Source organism: Cyrtonyx montezumae, unplaced genomic scaffold (assembly GCF_038088225.1).
Source record: "Cyrtonyx montezumae isolate F1298 unplaced genomic scaffold, pur_monq_1.0 scaffold_7, whole genome shotgun sequence".
NCBI classification, from domain to species: Eukaryota; Metazoa; Chordata; class Aves; order Galliformes; family Odontophoridae; genus Cyrtonyx; species Cyrtonyx montezumae.
The window spans coordinates 26,597,229-26,620,003 of record NW_027072078.1 but is presented as its reverse complement, the minus strand read 5'-3'; the positions used below and the strand labels follow the sequence as shown (position 1 = coordinate 26,620,003).

The 22,775-nt window shown below is 42.9% G+C and overlaps 1 protein-coding gene across 1 annotated transcript in view; it reads right to left on the bottom strand.

Annotated features, from left to right (window-relative positions):
• Window positions 1–1,147, bottom strand: part of KALRN (kalirin RhoGEF kinase) — a 425,990-nt gene extending 424,843 nt beyond the window's left edge. The window contains exon 1 of the mRNA XM_065750707.1: window positions 924–1,147. Within this exon, the coding sequence (XP_065606779.1) occupies window positions 924–996 (73 nt within the window). The 5' untranslated portion in view covers window positions 997–1,147. The remainder of the gene's footprint in view (window positions 1–923) is intronic.
• Window positions 1,148–22,775: the final 21,628 nt, after the last annotated feature.

Genomic DNA, 22,775 nt, shown 5'->3' with positions numbered 1-22,775 from the left:
TAAGTGTCAGTCTTAGCCCCCCAAGGGTCAATCCCCTTATGAAACAAGCATTTAATCCTTTACAATTTTTAATTAAAAATCTACCAAGAATCCTGTAATGCTTTCTCGAGATTCTGATTCTGCCAGGGGAGTGCTGACCACAAGTTGCTTCAGTTGAGATGTTGATCCCGTGTAAACCCGTATTTCAAAGCTGAGGGCTACCACACCGCGGGTGAGTGATGCAGCACGTCCCCGTCGCCCAGAGCATTTAACTAATCGCTGCATCACTAACGAAGGCCCCCTCCCCACTCCGCCGCAGCCCAGCGACCCTTCTGCTCCACTTCAGCATCCTCTGAAAGCGGAGAGAGGACCGCACTCTCCCATATCCCTGAGACGTTTGGCAAGCTCAGCATCCCCGGGGAGCAGAGAGCGAGCGCTGCCCGAGGCTCCCCCGCCCTGGTCGTCCATCCGAGGGCGGCACGAGGGAGAGGAGCCGAGCCAAGCCGTGCCGGGCAGACAGCTGGCTCCGCGTTCCCGAACCGGCCGGTTCCCGGTTGGCTGCCTCTACTCGGGGCAAAGCCCGGTCAGAGCAGCCTCCCCCGGGGTCCCGTTCCGCGGCTCGCTTCGAGCATCCCCGCGGAGCTTTTGTGCCTGCCTGGGGGCGGGAGCCCAGCCGGTCCCCTCCCGCCCTGGCCGGCGGTGGGAGGGCAGCCCCGTGCGGCGGCTCCGCAGCAGCATCCTCCCGGGGGCGGGAGAGGGCCCGGGCAAGCCAAGCTAAGGGGTTTGCGGCGGACAAAGCGAAAAGACGGGCGGCGAACCCCGCTCACAACCCCCAATCCCCAGCGGCTCCGCAGCCGCCGGTGCCCGCACCGCCACCAGCCCCGCATCCCGCGGCAGAGGCAGGGCCCGGCGCTGCCCCGGCCCCTTCCCCGCGGCTCCCCTACCTGTTCGGAAGAAAGCATCCACCTCCGAGTCGGGGACAGCGCCTTCCTCCGCCGCCCCTTCGGTGGGATTCATGGCTGGGGGAGAGGAGGCGGCGAGCCCGGCGGCTGGTAATATCCAGTGAGTTAGGGAGGAGGAGAGCCGAGACAGAGAGAAAAAGAGGGAGGGAGGGAAGAGAGGAAGGAGGGAGGGATGGAGGCGCGTTTAGCAGCGAGCCCAGCCGAGCAACGCACGGCTCATCCCTTCCGCGCTGCCTGCGGGGCGGCTGCCCCGGGGCTGGGCTGAGCCGCGCTGCCCGCGGGCTGCGCTGGGCTGGGCTGCCCGGGGCGGGGTGCCGAGCCCCGCCGCCGCCTGCCCCCTCCCCTCCGCCCGCTATTGTTCCGCTCCGTGCCCCCCCCCCATCCCCACCGCCGCGCTGCCCCTCGCCGAGCTGCCAGCCCGGCCCGGCCCCAGGCTGCCTCCCCCGCCGCTTCCCTACCGGCGCTTCCTGAGCCGGGCCGGGCACGGAGCCCGCAGGGGCAGCGTCTCCGCGGGGCGCGGTCGCTCCGCGCAGCAGCGCGCACCGGGCGGGCTGGGGCGGGCACAGGTGCGGGCTAGGACGCCCCAGATGGAGCCTTGTTTTGTTGTTGTTGTTGTTTTTATAGCCTGTCCCTGTGCGCTCCGCAGCCATATGTCTGCGCATCACGCTGCCATCTCTCCCCTCCCTCGGCTGAATAATCGCGGGGTACGGCGTTAGGCTGGCAGCTGGGCAGGTAGTCGGGGACTGAAAGTAAGCGCTAGGGTGACTATAGGGAAACCTTTCCTTCCCCCCCCCCCTCCCACTTACTCTTCGTGGGCTGCGGGGCACAATGGCTTTGGAAACGATCAGTGAAACTGCATGTTGTTGCAGGTACACCTCCGTGTTTTACTCTCTACAATCCCGGAGGGCTGTAGGGTACAGAGCAGAAAAGGAGCCTGAGAAAGCAAGACCCTGCTCCCAGCACAGACACTGATTCAGCTATTTAAATGATTTCATTTCTCTTCTGTACCTCCAGTATTTGTAATCTGGGACAACAATTGTTGTCTCGGAAGGAGCACTACGAGGAATGCCCACTTGCACTCTGTCAGCATCTGTGTTAAATATTATTCCCTAAGCCCAGCTATCAAGATTTCAAGCACAGACAAGCACAGATAGACAGAAAGACAGGTATTTGCCATTTGGGCACTTTCCTTTCTTCTCCTGTTCACCTATTTGAAGTCTCAACAGCTCCTCATTCCTCTGCAATCACGTAACAGCACCAAAACCTGCAGCCTGCTTAAGGAGCAGTGCTGCTGTTCCACCTATTCAAAGCACCACTGTAAAGCAGAGGGTTACTCACACAACCTACAGGTCATCTGTTACCTTTGTCACAAGTAAGAGGGAGCAGCTGTTGCAGCCAGCACCCCTTGGGATGTATTCCACTCGAATAACCCATCTTTGCTGCAAAACACTGTCTTTCATCTGGAGACAAAGAATCCCTTAGCCAGCAGGTCCCAACATCCCCAGAACCCTCCTGTCCCCAAAGGGATGTTGCCCAGTAGCCACTCCTTTGTCACTGATGTTTAAGGGTCTTTGTAGCTGCATGGGTTGAAGCAAGGACAAAACATCTCTGGGTCACCCCAGAGGGACTTGCTGGAGCACAGCAGAAAAGCTTAGCATCAGGCTGGTGTGCCTCAGGAAAAAAAAAAAAATGCTCTGAACAGGGGAAATCTCAGAACCAACTGGCTGTGAGTGACACTGCTTGGATCAGATCTCCCCCTGTCTGTAGGTTAGCAGCTGAAGCTGGTGGAGTATCCCAGAGTATTTCAGACTACACAGGAACATGGGTTTCCTTCATTTCATCTCTTCCCAATAGAGGGTAGCAGAAGGCTGGGTTTGGATGTGTGCCCGCTGACTGATGCACTGTACTTGATAAAAGGGCCAAAACTCTCCCTAGAGAAACAAGTATTGAAATGGCATTGACCAGGCAGGCTGAGCACAGGCCTCCCAGCCATATCTTCTGTGACCTTACTCTTTACTACTGGAACTGAAACGGGACAGAAAAGCAGATTGCACTGCAGGCCTGGGGGATGCAAGAACAGAAGCAAACACCCTACAGCCATCTAGCATATAGCTTTCCTCTGGTTGCTTTATTCCTCCCCTGACCTACTGCCCTTTTCCCAACCCTAACTCCATCTGTTTCTAAGTGTAGCCATTTACCTTTTTACACTCACAGATAAAACTGGTCATTTCACACCTAGCTGCAGGAAACATCAACAGTCCATTTTTCAAGCACCAGACTTCTACAGTGAGCACTCACTCTTCCTTTTACTCCACAATACAGAAAAGCTTTACCTCTACCCCTCAACAGAATTGTTTCAAGTTCCATCTCAAGACCCAGTCTCTAAATATTCACAACAGTGACCCTCAAGTCTTGTCCCCAAACTCTTAATGCAGACAGATGTGTAAGCTACAGCCTTGGTAGCTGGGAGGAACTGTTTGGTACAATGCAGTGGGGTTTAGAGTAGTGGTATTCCTCCTCCAGTGGTGTCCTTAGCAGTTAGATAAGATTTACTTACAGCAGGGAACGTTTGACATCATCCAGCAAAGGGAACTAATGATATAAATGACAGAAATCTATATTCCCCTTTCATTATGAACCATGCAGACGTGACCCAATAGTATCAATTGAAGAAATCATATAGGCTACAAAAAAAAAAAATCCTTGTCTGCACAACCCACAACAAAATACATCAGAAAATGCTGAGGGACAGAGAGAAGTTCAATTCAAAAGACCTGGTATCCTGATAGCTACACTGATTCCTTGTTAATGATTAAGCAAGTCAAAGTACTTACACTTAACCATACAAATTACAAATGGATTCTACAAACAAATTATTTTTTCTTTATAGGATAACTTAATTAGAACAAGAATGGTCCCAGATTTCTCACATGCTTTGAAGCAAATGTGAATTTCTACTTCTTAAAGAATAATGGGTTGGAGTGTTTGGGATTTTTGTATCCAGTTTCACTGAAGTACACCTAGCCATACATTTTTTGTTGCCACCTCTGCTGCACTAGGCACAGCATGTTTGTATTTCTGTGCTTGCAGCTCCACTGGCCAGGAAAGCCCTGCACAATTTACTGTTTTTCAGACATAATCATTGAAACAACAGTGCTGCAGCCAGTTTTGTGCACGCCTCTTCTAACACATGACAATGCAGTGTGGGGAGCACACATACCAGTAAGTTTTGGTGCAAACTCAGACATCAAGTGAGCTATTATTTTCATTAATGTTGTGAGCAGAGTGAGGCTGTCACCATAAAATACTATCAACAACTAGGAGCCACCATGACTTCAGTTCAAGTCACAGCAGCAAGTTCATGGTATTTGTTACTCAAAGAAGCTGTTAAATATAGAATGAAATTCTTCCTGCAATGTATAATTCACTTTTTAGATACAGTGCTGAAGGCACCTCCAGTTTCCTCGCAACATGAAACGCACACACACACACAAAAAAACAAAAAACACTGCCCTGTAGAGTTACATAAGCCAAAATTTACTACTTTCATTAACAAACACTGCTTTCATCTTTGCATAGCTCTGCTTGAGAAATATCTGTATCCACACTGAACAAGTTTGCTGTTACAATGTTCTCATTTGAAGCTGCTCAAATAGCAGAAACTGTCACAAAGGCATTTAAGTCCTCTACTTCAGTCAAGTTTTGCAGTAGGACAACTGTAGATGGCACCTAAGATAAAACATGTTTAGCTAAATCTCACAAGCTTGTGAGCTATAGGACAGGAGGAAGAGGAAGTATTTGAGCAAGAAAACAATAGAATTCATTTTTCCAAGACACAGGAACCACAAGAGAAGAAATATGTTCAAAGGCTGTAGGACAGCTGCACTGCTGGGAATTGCAAGATGCTGCAGAGACCATTAGTTGTGCAGAAAGTCCCTCCCTTTCAGTGTCCCAGCACTGTATAAATACAAAGTGTTAATGGGTAGGATCAAAGAAAAACCTGAGCAGCAGAGTAGGAAAGTGTAAGCCTTAAAAGCACCTAAGGCTGCCTCATTAATAAGTTATTTGCAGCTACATACTGGGGTATGTGAGAAAAATTTCTCACACCCTAAGATCTGTTCAGCCCTATGTTTCAGTATTAGAGTTGAAATTACTACACTCCAAAATTGGGCTGAGTCCAGGGTTGGAGAGAATTTCCCATTCATATTCCAGCCTACCAGGAATGCTGTGAGGGAAAATCCACAAGTGGTCAGTGGCATGCAGAGAAGCCTCTTGGGCAGCATGGATGAACTGGAGACATGCTTCATATGTTTAGACTCAAAACACCCACGTATATGCCAAAGATTATTTCTGTGCAGTAGCTAGTGTGCACACTGCAGTTGGCTTTGCAGCACCCCCAGACACATTTACAAATGTCAGTTATCTTGACCCTTTGCTCAGATGTGGAACAGCTGTATGAGCAAGAAAAGAGCAAGATCTAATCCCATGCCAAAGTGCTTGTCCCCATCATCCCTGCTACTGTTATCCTCCAAAGCAGAAGTGGGAATGTCCACACAGTTGGCACCTGATCTCCCACTTGCAGATGTCACCAGTTTCCCTCAACTTGGATAGAAAGCTGAGCATTAATCACTCCTCTGCAGAAACACTACTTCATCTAGAACAGGGATGGCAATTAGCAAGATAATTTTAGAGCTATATAGTAGCTTTAGCACCGTGCCAGTGCAAAGGTTTGCTGGCAGTAGGGGACAAACGAATGGGCTTCTTCCTTAAAATACAGAAGTGCATTTGCCTTTCTGGCCATAAGCACTTAAGCTGGTACATTTTGTTCTAACTAAATTTCCCACAAATTTTTAATCACAACTTTGCAGTTTAGCCAGGTTCTGAATGATACAGATATGTACCTACCAGGAGCTTCTAAACTCCCTGCAACCTCCCAGGCAAGCTCTGCCCATTGCAGAAAGAGTTACAGAGCTAGACCAGAAAAAGGAAGTATTAAATATTGCAGTGTTTTAGGGAGAACTTTAAATGCACATAGCAGCTATTCAGAAAACCAATTTTAAGGTGAAGCATGCATTAAAATTAAACAGTGACTACTTCTTTATTACCACAAGCATTCATTTCAGTGCATTTGTAGGATACTAATTTCACACATGGCTGAACATAAATACTAACCTGTTTTCCATTTCACCAGTACAAATTAGTGTGAGAAAGAGAAGTTTCTCCCTGTTGTTGTGCATGCAAAAACTTAAACAATGTGAGCTCAGTTCTGTTTCTATTAAAAGTCAGAAAAGAAACGTTTGAATCTGAAATTGGATCTATAATTTTGTCACAGTATTTAAGATTTGGATTATTATAAGGAGCCCTAATAAACCTACACTTCATTGGCTAAAACACTCTAAGTATCCTTAGAGCATAACTATTTATGCCTAGTCATTGAATTGTGTCATCACTGACATCCTATCCAAATCCCCTGGACTAGCTCACTACAGAATGCATCGTAACATCCTCATACATCTTGCCTGCAATCTGTACAGACCCTGGAGGTCTGGCTATCCTGTTCAGTGCTACACAGTGTCTATAGCACTGAACACATACATTGTGACATTCCCAACACCAGACTGCACCCAGTGACAGGAATGCCTTCCGAACTGCACAAATGATTAAGGCTACTAATCAAATGAGAGCTTATTTTCTGCTTTTTTTTTTTTTTTTTTTTTTAAGATGAACATGACAGTATTGGTCATGTCTTAAATTTAGATAAGTCTTATCTGCAGAGGCTCATGTGAGTAACTGTCACAAGATATCCTTCAGTCATTTTTTTTAAAACAGAATTAATACTACTGAAGGCTGCAATTAGTAAATTCCTAAGGTCCACTCTGATGCTCTGGACTTATTTCGCCTTTTATACCCACTCCACCAAGCACCAGCTTGGTTGTTTTGGTTTTTTTTTTTCCACTCAATCACATGGGCTCAACACCAGGAGCAGGGGTCAGTCATTCAGTGCCTCCCTGCCTTCTAATAACTACTTTTCAGCAGAGTGCCCTAAAAATCTTGATAAGCAGAACTCCTATTCTGCCACTTTCCCTCAAATCTCTTTACAGCATAGCTTAGAGATACAGCTGGAAAGTTTCCAGATGTTTTCCTTCATTAGCTGTCCTTTTGGTTTTTGCTTTCTTGCCTATTAGCAGGTCTCCTTTCCCTGCTGCCTCTAAACAGGTCACGAGGATGTGGACCAACTCCAGTTTCCTCCTGTCCTGCTCCCTACCAGGAAAGCATGAAGGAGGGGAGGTGTGTGGATACCAGGAGTGCAAAAGAAGTGCATGTGACTGCAGCCAAAGACTCATTAACAAGTAAAATAAAAGATCTGCCCAATCAGAGAAATCCTCCTGCTTCCCAGCTTCCCTGGTCTGAAGCCCAACCTCCCACCTCATTCACAACTATCATACACCCCACGCTTTGCTGCTTCTCATGAAGCTCAGAGACTGGCTTAGCTCTGGACCCCAAACACAGGTCTCTGCTGCCACCACATCTTGCCTGGGGTACCATACACTCACCATACATTAAAAGTCAAGGATGGATTTCCGTGATTCACAGAGAGGCCTCAGCAGACAGGGATGATGAATGCTTATGCTATACTGGCAAATACAGACAAGTATCTGAAGTTGGCAGAACTGGAACAAAACAAGTGTTTTTCACCTTAGAAGAGATGCTTCAGTGGCAGAAGATTCAAGGGGGGCCCTCATTACCACAGAGAGGCTCAAAATCCTTTGTATAATTTGGAGTCTTCATTTAAACTGCCACTTAGTATTTTCAGTTCCACTATCAGTGGGACTAAGACTAAGAGTCAGACAGAAGTGCAACTCTGGTGTTTTTAGATTTAGGAGATAAAGCAAGGATCCTCATAGGAAGTCCAAGGTGATACTACCTCAAAGAAGGTGCACAGCAGTATCTAAAGGCATTATTTTCAAAACAGCACGTTCCTAGCCACAGTGCCACTTCCTCCAAGGAGGACAGTTACATGGCAAAAGCTACTGCTAAAAAGCAATAGAAGAGCTGTCCTCAGAGTAGGCATTTCTGCAGCCAAGCCTGTCAGACTGATAGAAGCTGGTACCAAAATTATCTTCAGGAAAGCTGAGCTATAAAATGTTAAGGACCACACAAGACTCTGAGTATCTTTGAAAACATAATGCCTCACAGCTGCTGGAGCTGGAGTACTCCATTCCTTCAAAGGGTAAACCTTCAGTGGTCATCTGGATCTGTTTAGAAACACTGATATCTGCTAAAAAGGAAGCTCTGTATCACTATGGCTGATACCATGAATCTAGCAGCTTCAACCACTGTACAAAAGTACCAACCATTTTCCTTTCTTTGACTACATAATATCAGCTCTTCTCTGAGCCCTGGTGAACATCTGGAAAAGACCAAATCTGCACTAGACTGTTTTAACAAACTTCATTTCACAGACATCTCTAGACAGCTCACGATCCAGAGGTACAAAGAGCACAAGCTAGAGGCCATGGCTACTGAGATCCAGCATCTTTGGACCAGTTTTCATTGGTCCTGGAAGAACATAGTTTTTAGCTTGCCAAAAGACCAGCAGACCCGCTGTACAAAACATACAGACATTTACAAAGGCCTTCATATGCATTATTCTCTCAGTGATTAGACAAGGCATAACTTGTTCCATCAGGACTTCATTTCTTGAGCTGTCTGGGCAGTATCAGGGAGCTCAGGATACCAAACAAATAACCAGAAAGAGAAAGCTGGCAAACCTCTGTTGTTTCAGTGCAAGGTAAAATTGGGCTAATATCAGTTTTTAACATCCAATAAATTTGCTGTAACACACAGTTTTGGCAAGAGTGACTGAAGCAGTTCTGCCAGAAGTAGGGAGAAAAAATTCAGAATGTGCTGCTTTCAAAACTTGACATTTTGACCCTGTATCTGAAAATGGCATCTTTTGCTTCAAAGAGAGATTTCTTAAAAAATAAAAAATAGATATTTGTTAAAGTCAAGCCAGGCATCCTGAAAGTGAAAAGATGGAGCTCTTATCTAGCTGTGGCTACTGGAAATACTCTAAACCTGTGTCCACATAGCACATGCTCAGCAACGTTCACACTGGTACACCACCAAAGAAAAATACTTCACTCCTGTGCCAAAACCAGAACAACAAATATACATTATGTAGAAACAAATATTGGGAGTAAGGAATCTTAGTTTCATTTCCAAGGTTTCTTTGTGCTATGAATTATGACCTTTCAGAGAACAATTACCCCACTAAATAATAATTAACCTATCTGCAACAGGGCAGTACTATACTCTTACCTACAGTGAAAGGCTAAATTCATTATGGTTCTGTGATATATTTTTAGTTCTACAGCTTAACGACATATGGTCTCAGGGCAAATTTTGCTCCTGTGAGGAGTCTTGGCTAATCCTTTGCACAGAGGTGAATTCCACATTTAAATTTACGAAGATCCAAAATTATAGTGAAGTATTTTTGTGCCCAAGAGGCATGCGTTCCCCTTCCAGCTTCTGGTTACTGCTCTCAGCCAGCACTGCAGGTACTGCCTCTGGGATACAGTTGCATTTGTCCCCATCTGATCATAGGAATGACACTCAAAAAGCAGCCACACCTACTTCAAGTCTAATGTTCTGCAAGTGATAAAAAATATCTGATGGTGAGTCTCTTCAGGGCAAAGCTTTTATCTCAAAGATAAATATCATTATCAGTTATAAAATGAAATGGCACAACATCATAAATGAATTTAAGATTCAAATGTTGATACTGTAAACATGCATGGATTTCCTAGGCAGCAGTGATAAGCACTCCAGTCATAATTATCATTTATGCAGTCAAATACCACTTGAAACCTATGAATTTATATTTATTTCTGCCTAATGGTATTTTAATCCTTTCATTTTAATCTCTTACCAAGGCCAACCTTCCTGCTCTTTCTACATACAAGCATATGCAGAAACTTCGGGGTTGACTCTTCTCCAGTCAATGTAAAGGATAGTTTCACACACTTCCTTCTCCCTCAATGCAAGAGAATCAAATAACTGATTTTGGCAAAGAAGACAAAATCTGTACTAACCAATTTTCCCAATGGCTGTCTTTTTTCCCCTCAGAGTTACTAGACTATTAAGAGGTTTTCTACTATGATCAGTGCAGCTCATTATCCATTTAGATTGTGAAAGTGGTACTAATCTTAGGAAGTTTAGTCAGGAGCAATTTCTCTTACTTGAATTAAATACAACATTAGTTGCATTTTAGTAGTTTCAGGAAGATGCATTATGCAGAAACTCAGTCCTCCACCCATTAACGTGCTCCAGGTTCTATTTTCTTCTGTATCAGCTATTAGACCTTGCACTACCTGTGAAAACACCAGGCTTTTTCATTTGAGGAGTTGCAACTAATTCAGAATTCATCAGTGCACAAGCAGCTTATTTCTTCTTCTCCCAATGCATTTTCATGATTTTCATGCATTTATCATCCACTTTCATTAAATCCTTCCAATCCTCTATGGTTTCTTGTTTAATTTCACCACCTCATCGTTCAATTCATCTTCTAGGTCATTATGAAGCATACTGAAAGGCATATATACTACAAAGTGCTTATGCTTAATATTGAATTGGCTTTTGCTGTGGTGCGTTTAGTGGTGCAAGAAACAAAACTCCAAAAGCATTAGAAGAGAGAAAAATACTCCAACACAGCTCCCTGAAGGAAAGGAAAGCTAGCTGGCTTTTCAACCTTGCCAGGGGCATGAAGCTTTTTTTTTTTTTTCCTCAGGCTCATACCACTTTCTGTGGTTTACAGTATGCTAACAAAACAGCACACACTTAAAATAGAGCTTGATGCTTCCAAACCTTCCGGTGCGTGGGAGCAGAACTCCCCACCGCATCAGCATTGCCTGTGCTTGCTTCAGTCCTCACTGGACCTGGAAAGAGAAGCACGAGGCACTATGCGCTTGCACTTCTTCCTCCTTGCTGGGGAGCTCCTGCCATCTCCTGTGAGTCTGGGTGGGAAAACAAGTGAGAAGAAAGACAGGAGGGAAGGGAACCATCCCCACATTGGAACTATGCCAAGAACCCAGTGAAGTCAGGCACTCCAGTCCTATTCTAATCTTGTAGAAGTGTCAAAGCCCCTGAAAACTGCTTCTAAAAAAATCCCTACAGAACAACTGTATCTGCTGCACCTTGTCAAGGCCCGGAGCATAGCTCCTTGCTATGCTGCAATGCTGTCTGTAGCAGTGTGGGTGGACATTTTTAGACACTAACATCAGGCAGAGCAGCTACTGACTCAGATCTGCTGTGAACTTTCAACTAACGGGAGTCAACTCCATAGTTTCCCCCTTAGGGGAGGGGGGGGGGGGAAGGTTGTCTGCAGCCTCCAAGGAATTTCTGCGCAAAATGGTTTCAGAAACATCCAGCTGAGGCTGCTCAACAGATGTAGCTCTCTGGCTACCATCCCTACACACACAGGCACATGTGCCTTCCAGTGGAAGTTGCATAGAGATCAACAGAAAGACAGATAAAGCTCCATTGAAGTCAACTCCTCACTCATTTTGGAAGTACCCTCAGCTACAGCAAAATTGCCACTGGTTTTCTTCCAGTTTTCAGGCAGAGAAGAACTACACAGGATTTGACTTTTATTTTCAGATTCTGACTCTTTAGAGCAAGACCTTCAATTTCCCTGTGATTAACGCTTTTCTACCTATGATTTAGAAGTCCCATTTCACCACCTTCTTCTTTGCTATAGGGATAAAAGACAATATCTAAACTAAAAGAGCAGTTTGTTTGATCAAACGTAAGTGTGCCACAGTTGTCAGCAGTCATGACAGATTTGATGACCCTGAAGTTCCCTTCCAGTCCTGTGCTCCTCTATGCCTTCCAGATACACTGACTGCAGGGTAGCACTGATTAGGGTCAGTGTGCTGAAAATAAACACAGAGTAGAAGTTTTTCCCCCCCCAAAATGTTCTGCCATTCATATGATTTCAAATACAACCTTATCTTCACATTTAAAGCCTTTGGATGATTTCCATGTACAAGAATGACTGCATGTATTCATGAACACAAATTCTTACACATGCACTCAGTCTCTGGTTCTTGTAACAGTTATGCTCTGGATTTGTAAAATGGGTGCAGGCTCTTCACAGGGTTGTGTCTCTCTCTTTTGTATTTCTGTGAAATGGTTATAGTGATACTTATTTGCCTCAAAGGAACAGCAAAGATCCCTTGGTCCAGTTTATAAGGAGTTCTGAGATGCTCAAAGACTGGTATGGTAAAGAGGAGATAACTGTTTCATAGATTATAAACTTTCTGGTCCCCTCCTGGATTAAAAATAGCTTCAAATTTCTTGAGTTTACACAGAAATAGACAATTACTTATGACAAGGGTGGAATTGGGTTTCCTTTGCTGAAATGTATTAGAACACTAATTAGTGTGTACGCATTTGTTAGCAACTACTGCTCTTCGGAGATCTGAAAACAAACTTCAGTACAATCTTAACAAATGCTACAGCATGGCCTACATGCATCCATCACGTGTTCACTCTGTGTATTACCATAACACTAATTACTTCAAGACTTCATGATGTAATTATAGAAGCATTATGGAGACAAAACAATGTTTCCATGGCTGTATCACCAGGATGCTGTAATACCAGAATGAGACAAGTTAGGGCTCAGGTATGGGGGCAATGCTGGATTGTCAAAGCGAACTGAGAGGAGCCGCTGTGAATTATTGATGAGCGACCCTTAGCGAGAAAATGGATGTGACACCAATGATGGCATGATAGAATATCACTGATTTTGTTTTATTTAATTTGGCTATTTAAATTATGTCAGAAATGAAAGCCATTTATACAACTGTGATTCAGCTTTTTAAATGAGTCAGGTACAATAAATGACAGTGTTTTGACAGATCCATCATGAACTGAGCCATGAGCCTGTTTTCTTTCCTCTAATCATCTTCCAAAGAGATTATGAACCGAATTTCTTGTAAGAAGAGTGATTTCATAAAGGCAGCACTCTGGAGATCAACATTTCTTCCTTTCAGTGACCACCAGAGAAAAGCTCTATTCCTACATTTTTTTTGTCCAGTACTTCTCATTTACGGTACTAGAGCCTGCACTAGGATCAGAGCCTTATCTTGCCTTGCCCTTTCTAGACCATACCTTCGCACAAAGCCCAATTTGGAAGAGTTTGCAGCTCCAACAGCAGAACTCACCAGCAAGTTTCAATCTCAGTATTGCATTTTAAGGAAAAAAAATACACATCCGAAATTCAAAAGCTCCCATTTCCAAATTTGCCTACTTTTTTTCTTTTCAGTTTTATGGTGAAAAAATCCAGTTAATTCCTTCATAATTCTCAGGCCATTTTCTAACCACTCCCCTTCCATTTAAGATTTAGTCTCTCAACCTCAACTACCTCTCAGGATGTGTCACATCTCTACCCTAAATATGCCACCACAATGCATTGCAGGACCCATGGTCTATTTGGAAATTCTAGAGAAATACCCTTCCTGTATATCCCTGAAGTAAAGAGGGCACAGAAGTTGTAACTCAGACCAGTATTCAGGTATACTTACGTTCTCCAGAAACCTTTCTCAAGTGTTCACCCAAAGAACTGATGAAAACAGGCTGCCCAGTAATAGCAATGATGATTTATGGGTTTATTTTTTGACCTGCAGTTAAATCCACTCAAGGAAAATTGATGTGTATTACTGTATATCAGTGCACTGAGCAGAAATTTTAGGATACTTCCTGATTTAAGATGCCTTTCCCCAAACCATTTCCTTCTTGATCTGCCTCCTGCTTAAGACTCATGTGGCTGAACAAAGGGATGCTGAGCCACTGCCACTTCTCAGTCCCATTTGTGTATGCAGAGGATTCAGCATGTGCACGCTGCAGCCCCCCAATTTCCATAGCAACACCAGAAGGGTTTGTTGGCCACAGGTAGAAAACACAAAAGGTTCTAACCCCTCCTACAAGATATTAAAGGAAAGCACCAGATAGGCTAATTATATAGTAAAATTCTTAATAACAGTACAATTTTAAGGCATTTCTTGAAAGAGGAAATCTTTCAGCTATGAATTGTATTACTGTTCAATTTATCCAGCTGTATTTTAAGACAGATCTCTAAGCAAAACTTTCTGCTTCTTATGAAAGCATTATTTTAATAATTGACATGAATCATTAGGGAAATTGCTACAGAAGAGACTACATTACTCTATCCAGATAATTGTTTTTCTGTATATCTGCTTCAGAAATCTCTAACACTGCTGAGAAAAAGAGCAGCCATGGTGCTATTGCTCCCTCTACTGTAAATATTCATTATTTCTTATTGCAAGTGATGCACTACAAATCATTATCAATAATTCAACTAATAAAAAAACCTCAAAATCTTGCTTTCAGAATGATGTAAATGAGTGATTGCGTTCCCTAGTAAGGAAGTGGAAAAAAGTTCCAATTAAATAACTTGTTTTAAAACAAAAACAACCCCATCTTATCTGTAGGTGTTAATTCTAAGTGCAGTCATAGATGAGCATTAGATGTTGAGCTGCATCCATCTGAAAAAAGAAAACAAACATGCAAAGCTTTCTGTGGCTGATCACACTCTTACTTCCAGTGGCAAAATGTATGAAAGAGGGGGAAAATAAGAGAAGCAATGGGAATGCAGCAAGAGGTATTTTGCATTCTGAACAGCCTCCCATTGCAAACATCAGCACCAAGGAACTCAGAATTAATCAGGGAGAGCAGAAAGCAAACAAGAAGCTGATTCATGAGGGGATTCACAGAGCTGAACTCTACGTACGTGGGAAAGCAGCCTGCTGAATAATGTATAGCCGCCCTCAGTACCAGAACACCTTATTTTTCAGCCCAGGAATGAACACGCGCTCCTTGTTGTGATGCTGGGATTACACTATGTCTTCAAACTCTGATCCTCTGGCAAAGACAACAGAGGCTGAACGCAGTTTTATCCACCCCATCTGAAAATAGATTGCTATTGAGCAGCAGATGAGAAGTTGCTTCAGCACCAAATTACTAGAGTGCTCTCCCAGAGGCTTTATTCCTTCGCAAGTCTCTACTTGCAATCTCAAAAATACATATAAACTCTTTTGTCTTTCTTGCAATGTTACAGTGACGGAGAAGGAGAATGTAGCTGCAAATTTTTACTGCGAAGTTCCTGCTGGGAGGCAATATGAAATCAACTTCCCTTTCTTTTAGTCCTTTCCCAGCAGCACCAGCACCTGGAAGGCAGCAGCTCAGGTGGGGGCACCCAGACACACACAGTGCAGGAGGCTCCCACATCTCTACATTTCCTGGTGGTTTTTTTGGTGAGTAACTTGTGAGTTAATTGCCCCTTTATCCTTTCTCCAAAATATTTCTTTACAGGAAGGAATGAGATAACTTTCATTTTCTATTAATTTTAATTACACAGGATGAAGTTCCTTGGCTGATTTGTTTTAACATGCTCTTCACTCTTCATTTTGGATAGAACTCTACTTCTCATTTTAACATCTGCTGAAAGCAACACAAAAATCCTCACCAATTTCAGTGAGCTAAGGATTAGATCACTGTGCTCTGCAGCCTTTAAGGATCTGAAATTGTGACAGTATTTTAATATACAGATATTTTCTTTCTTTTGTGCAAGAAAGCACACATCAGGCACTTTGGCAAGTGTGTTCCAATCGTCTTATTCACGCCACGCTCTGCTGCTCAAGGAAGCATATGGCTCATTGTGTTTGAAGTCCCATAAATCTGCATTAGTTTAAAATATATGAATGTGAATCATTAGCCTAAGACTTCTGAACTAGTAAAAGAGCACACAAGTTAAATACCCCTTCTAAGCTTCTCTGAATGCAAATATGAAACAACAGAGCTGCATATTTAAAGTACACCACTGACCATTCTCTAAGCAACTCTTTTCAGGGATAAAGACTTCTTTTGAAGTTTAATTTTATTTATTTAACAAACCATCCCAGGCAAACAGCTTGTGAAGATCAGATCCACAGAATAACAGCATCATCACTTGAATCTAATTAAAGCCATTTGTCAGAAACGTATTTTAAAATTCAATGAGACCTGTATAGCCAGCCTAGAGTTCAAGTTATAATTATCCTGCCCTGGGGATAATTAGAATCAGGGGATTAATGAACACAGACAATTACATTTTCCTCCCCCTCCACATGGGTTTTTTATTTCAGGGGAAGAAGGAATTACGTCACTGAGGAAGAAGGTAAAAAGTAAAATAAAAAGAAGAGTTGTGTGTTTCAGACCACACTGAAGTGAAAAGCATCCACAGACAATAAATTGGTCTTTTTGTGTATTAAATACTTGGCAACATCTGGAAATATTTCAAAAGCCGTTACTTCTAAACTATCAGAGAGATTTAGGACTCAGGTGTGCTTGTTTTCTTTAGCAAGGATTATTGTGTTAAATTAGCCATGAAATTTTAGATGTTTAACCACCAACTGAATTAACAACAGCCGTTTAGTTCAAGTAAAAGGAAAACATTAAAATACAAGGAGGAAAAAAAATCCTTCTCATGCATCTTCTTTTCAATTTCAGTTATCCTTATTTAAATGAAGGGGGAAAAATGGAAGAGAGATGTAATGAAGTGGCTTTCCATTACATTAATGCTCCCTGTGCTCAGACCTTTAGGAAAACCTTGCAGCTGTTCCAGCCCTTGCTCTGTATTTAGTCATAGGAAATAGAGCAGCTAGAGAAAAGCAAGCTCTTCCTAAATCGTCTCTCTCACTGTATTTTACCAACTCACTGGACCCTTCACCAATAGCATACTAAAGGTGGACTAGCAACAGGCCATAACATCAAAGATAATGAGAAGAAACGAACAGAATAAAAGGCAAAGATCCTACAATTTGACTCACACTGCTACCACAATAACTAACAAAAACACACACCACCTCCATACACCACACAAGTCCTGTATAGACTAGGAGTATCTTTTACTAGTTCAGCAGGTGTAATTGGGGAACAAAACAAAAAACAGTCATGGTTTCAAGCTTATAAACCCTCATACCTTCAGGCCCTTGCAAGACTCTCCCCTAAAAAGTATAGGCTCCCCAAAATACACCTGTTTTCACAGTGATGTTACCTGACACAAAAAAAATTCCATGCCTTTTGCTATACTATTTGCTTTGCTTACACCCAAGCAGAGATCATCACAGCTACAACCTTGCTACTGCTATGGCAAGACTGAATTATGCATTTGCTGTTTGCTTAGCAGCAGGTTGGTAGGCACTGGCAGGTTTTCATCACTCAGAAATAGTTCTCAAATAGTCTTTTGATATTTCCAGATACAAAGAAAGAAGGAGAGAAACCTCTATATCAGGCATATGTCTAGAGCTTAGGACTCTGATTTAATCATCACAGGCACTATCATAATTAACAGGTACTACGCTTTATAAAGCCTTCAGACCCCTATTCCTCACCTGATCTAAAGCATGCCTTCTTACTAGCTTTTCATAGACTCTTGGTACAGCTAAGGCTAAGTGATCTGGTCAATACAGAATTTCTCATTGGCACCAGCAACTCAGTTCTCTCTAGAGATACTCCTTTACAGGCTTGATAAGGATCGAGCCCACGTTACACAGTGTGGTTATGCAGATTCCTCATAGTATGTTATCTTTCCCCCACTTTATAAATGACACTTACATGATATGGGCAGAGACATTTTGTCTCTACAACAAAGGTATCTTGGCAACCACATTTTGCCAAGCAGAAAAGGTTAAAAAAAAAAAAGGCTGACTGCAGCTAGCTAACTACCCAAAACAGCACCACAATTTATTTTTTATTCTACCAATGGTAGTTTCCTTCCAATTTTCACTGCCAAGGTATTTCATCCCATGGTCATTATGCTGTTATTTGTATGGAGAAGGTTGCTTACAGAAGTCAAAGACACAGCTCCTATAGCCAGTACCAGCAGATGATGTGAGGAACACATCCTGGGTATGAGATAAAGCTTTAAAGAGGCACTGATTTTATTTCATCTTGTTCAGATAAAGGTAGGAGACACTTTCTGGACTGAAAGGATTGAGTTACCAATACTAGAGCTGGTAATGATTTTGACTACAATTCTCTTCAAGGTCATGAAAAGCTATGGTTTTACTTTCAACTAGAAAGTTCGCAGTCATGTCACATTTCTTATTGCTTATCTAAGAGAAGCTCCAGAGACTCACTCTTCATTGTATTAAAATTACATTATAAGAATGAAGTCACTTTAATTTGATCATTTACAATGCCACTTACTGAAATGAGCCCTGTGGTTAATTTGGGAAATATGCATTTTAACCCCCATCTTCTAGGAACGGACAAGAATTCACTATTTGTGTAAGGAAGATTACAACAAACCCAGAGTTTTCTTCCATCCTTGTCCACCTTGAGGTGTGGGGGACAAAGTGGCAAGGCCAGACTCTTTTCAGCAGTGTGTGGAGACAGGACAAGGGGGAACAGACAAACTGCAGCACAGGAGATTCTGCATGAATGTGCACAAGAACTTCTTTACGGTGAGGGTGACGGAGCACTGGCTCAGCTGCACAGGGGGGTTGTGGAATTTCATGCTCTGGAGATACTCAAGACCCACCTGGACACCTACCTGTGTGACCTGGTGTAGGGAACCTGCTTTGGCAGTGGGGTTAGACTCAATCCCTTGAGGCCCCTTCCAACCCCTATGATTCTAAAGTAACTTCTACCACCCCCCTCCTGAAATCTCCCAGGGAAACCCTCACTAACACTCTCCAGCTACTGCTCCTGGGCAGAAGGCAGCCAGGAGCCCTGGCTCTGTTGTGCTTGGCCTCAGCTGGCATCTGCCCATCTCTACCTTTTACAAGAACTTCCTACAGCATGCAGTAATCCACCATAACATGTGACATGCTTCCACGTACTTTTTTCCTAATGTGGTTTAACCCATTTCAAAGGCCTTGTGCATTCATGCATCTATATAGTACACCCCTACATTTGAGTCAAACTTATACTAAGTGGAGCTGAGCACAAAAAAGGACCAAAATGAGAAAATTGACATGCTCTTCACAAGGTAAGGGTGGCTTCTCCTTTCTGGTAATGAATATTCATTATTATTTTTTTCCTGATTATTCTTTGAGATATTGGATAACCTGTAGTGTTTTCAAAGTGTGCGATATTGCTTTCTTTGCCTCCCTTTGTGCTGCATGCGCACACACAAGTCTTCTACAAAGTACTCTGCTGCTCACCAGTTTAATCTCTGGTGGGATATATTACCTCCTGCACATGGAAGTCCTCCCACTTTACTACCCGTACATATTATTAGAATGGCATGAGGATTTAATAGGAAATAAGTCTTACTGCTTTTACATCTCCCTTGCAGGATGCATGATTCTCCACCAATGTTCTCTACCTTAATCAGTTTTCCTTTAGGTATCTCTGGGTTTCCCCTGAAGCATATACTGCTGACGTTCATTGCAGAGGGCTATGTTCAAAACTGAGTCATACCCTTAGAAGAAAATGGAAATGCTGAGGGATTGACTTAGAAAATTTAACACTGACTTTTTTTTCATTCTAACTCTAAGGCCTTTCTGCAGATCATGTGCCAGACAGCTTATTCCATCCAATTTTTAATATCTGGGGACCGAGGGCAATTTCAGCAACTCTCCACTAATACATCATCTTTTACCTATTTCCCCTGTTAGTAGACAAAACACTGGGTGGGAGGAAGAGGGGTTAACTGGAGGTCTGCTGCCATTCACATTAATGGCACTAAAACTGCAATTATTAATGCTGTTGTTCAGCCCATTGAAAGCATACTGGGTCTCAACAGTAATTTTGATTTAGTGAACAGAGATTACTTAAATATATATATACACACAGTTTCTCTCTTAGTACCCTCTCTTTCCTGTAGAGAAACCACTGTGTCTATGCATAATATTTCTGGATTTCTTTCCTTACTTTCATCATAGAAATTAGATGGAGAAGAAGTGCAGTTTGTTCTGTCACATTCTTGACTTGGACATAATCTAGAACAGGTAATAAAAGCCTTTACATTTGTCGAGACAAAACAGGGAAAAGAAATCACAGAGGACTGTTACACAGCAAAGAATGCAGAAATGCCTGCAGAAGTTATTGCTAAAGTAGGGAAAAAAGTAAGAAAACTTATGTGGAAAGTGACTTAGCTTATCACATTCAGCATGTATGTCCAAGAAAGTTAGACTCCACTGTAGGATGCCATGCAAAGAGCCCAAATCCCTTCACTAACTACAGAGTAAGACTGCAACAAAAACTGACACAGAAAAACTAGTCAAAAAAATCAAAAAAGTCACCAATTCTCCCAACTCCTGTCTGATGACCTCAAGATTATGAGCTGGCCTCTGCTACCAAGCTGAAGTCCTTAAAAAGCAGGACCACTTTTTACCAAGAGTTGCTCATGTATTTCTTGATTTGTGACTTCATAATTGAAAAGAAATGTGCCTTGGTGCTGCATTTTAAACAAAGAGAAAGTCCAGCAGAACAGTAGTTAAAGAATGTCAAACCAAACAGCTGTGCTAACTGCTTAACCAGCTTTCTGAAGAGTTTGTTGAACACAGTATTGAAAGAAAGCTTATTCTCTTTGCACCACTGTGAAAGGATTTCCAGAGCCTCTCACAGAACAGCTGAAGCCAAAGCTATTATTGTTTTTATGCTTTCACTATCACCACCTTGATAAAAATGACAGCATGATCCCCCATTTAGCAGCCACTTCTTTGCTCTTCTCGTTTCCTCTACAAGTCCTGTTCTATCATTTGTCATTTTTTGATTTAGTTCCTTTTAGTTTTTAGCTGTGCACCTTAAAAACTCCTCCATTCTAGTATTCCACCCAGATGCTGAAAATTATATTTTTTCTTCAAGTACTTGGCTTCCTACTCTTTGATACCTTTTTTGCCTTCCTAGTAAGCTATCTGACCCTCTCATACTCTTCCACCTTCTTTTCCCTCATTCACCTCCTCTTCTTCTTTCTCTACTGCTTTCATCTTCATCTCTGTGTTCAGGGTTTCCAGTTTTTCCTCTTCTCTTCAGCTTAAAATGTTTTTTTTTTTCCCCTAGAGTGGGTATTATCAGACAAGTCAAACTTCTTTAATTTTACTTTCTGATTTACGTGTGGATTCTATTTAAATTGGGCTTTTCACTTCACAGTACACTGACACAGCATTATCAGAGCTCGAGTTACATGGTAAAGGATTGAAGGAATTAAAAGAAATTATAAGCCAAAGCAAAATCTTTAGGTATTTTGCAGTGTTATTAGGTAAAAGCATGCGAAGATTTAGATATAGATGCAGATAGACCTTTGTTACACAGCTTACGCATGGTTGAGATGTGTTCAGCTCACAAGTCTAGTGGTGCAGGCTGCCCAAACTGCTTGGTCCAATCCCACAGAGGAGCCAAAGTGTAGAAGAATTTACCTTGCCCACATTCATCTCCAAATTTGAGTTGGGGAGAAAAAAAAGTAACAAAACTTTTCCTACAGCAAACTAGATTCTCAAAGCTTGTCACCAGTATATTGAGGGGGACACAAAAGACTTATAGAACTATTGTGTTGTGCTTAAAGATTCCCCCCCAGCTATTAAGTTCCAGATTTCAGTTAAAACACAAGAAATCATGATTAGAACAGGCAAACTGTCTTCACCAAAGCCACAGCAAGCAGAGAAAAAAAATGTCTAAGGACTTCAGCAAAGAAAACACAGTTGTGTTCCCATCTTCCCTGCATCAATCCTACCCCTGTTTAACGTCTTCTAGCCCTCTGGAATTGCATGAAGACAGCTGCCTGTGTGAGACCACTGGTATCAAGATGCTCACTGCAGCAAGGCAGCACACAAACCCTGTCACATATCCTTTCTTAGGGCACTGATTGCACCCCTGGACACCACAAAGCTAAGACATACACAAGAACTATTTTTTTGTATCCATTAAGCAACAAGCCCCTACAAGGTAACTGCAGCAGCACCTCTTAAATACTGAAAAGCCTTGAAAAGTTACCTGCAAAAATCCCATTGCTGGGCTGTCACAGCACAGCCTCAGTTAGTTTGCATGCTCCACATTCCCCATTGTCTGAGCTCCACCTTCACACACTTTCTGGTTCACACTTGACAACCAAAGTCAAGACACTGGACTCAGAAAGATGAAGTGCTCAACATCTAAAGCAGTCTATTTTTTTCATAGAATAGAAGTTGTGCCGGCTATTAAATTACTAATCATGAGTCTGATGGCAGCAAAACTCAGAGTCAACAGCAGCTTGGATGTATACCATGATCACCCTTGAAATACACGACTGAATTGTACCGTACCAAAGTAGTTCTTCACGTTTGCACTTAACCCAAAGAAATCATGGGAGAAACCCTGTAAGGGAGAGCACAGATGGATGTTTGAGTTCTGCTCATAATGCTGAGGCCTGCCCTGTTGTGCTCACTGAGCTTCTGACACCAGAGGACCAACAGCCCCCTGGCACTACTGTAATGCTGTCAGTAAGCAGCTTCTTAATGGGAACTGTGGCAGGAGGAAGACAGCTGGGGGCAAACAGAATAAATGCATGCAGGCTGACACCACATGGGCACACAGCTGATTTTGAAGACATTTTCACAAGCTCAGCATACAGCCATACTCCAACCAGTCACATAAGTGGGTGTGGAGGCTCCACAGCACTCAGTTTGGACACCTGCAGCTCTCAGATAGCCAAGTAGTCTGACAAGAGATTACAGTCAAGATTTTAAAGTCTAAGTCTCTGTGGACTTTTTGAAGGGTGTGTTATACAATCCACACATTGCAGCTCAGTGGACTCGATACAGAGTACCTTTTACAACAAAATGT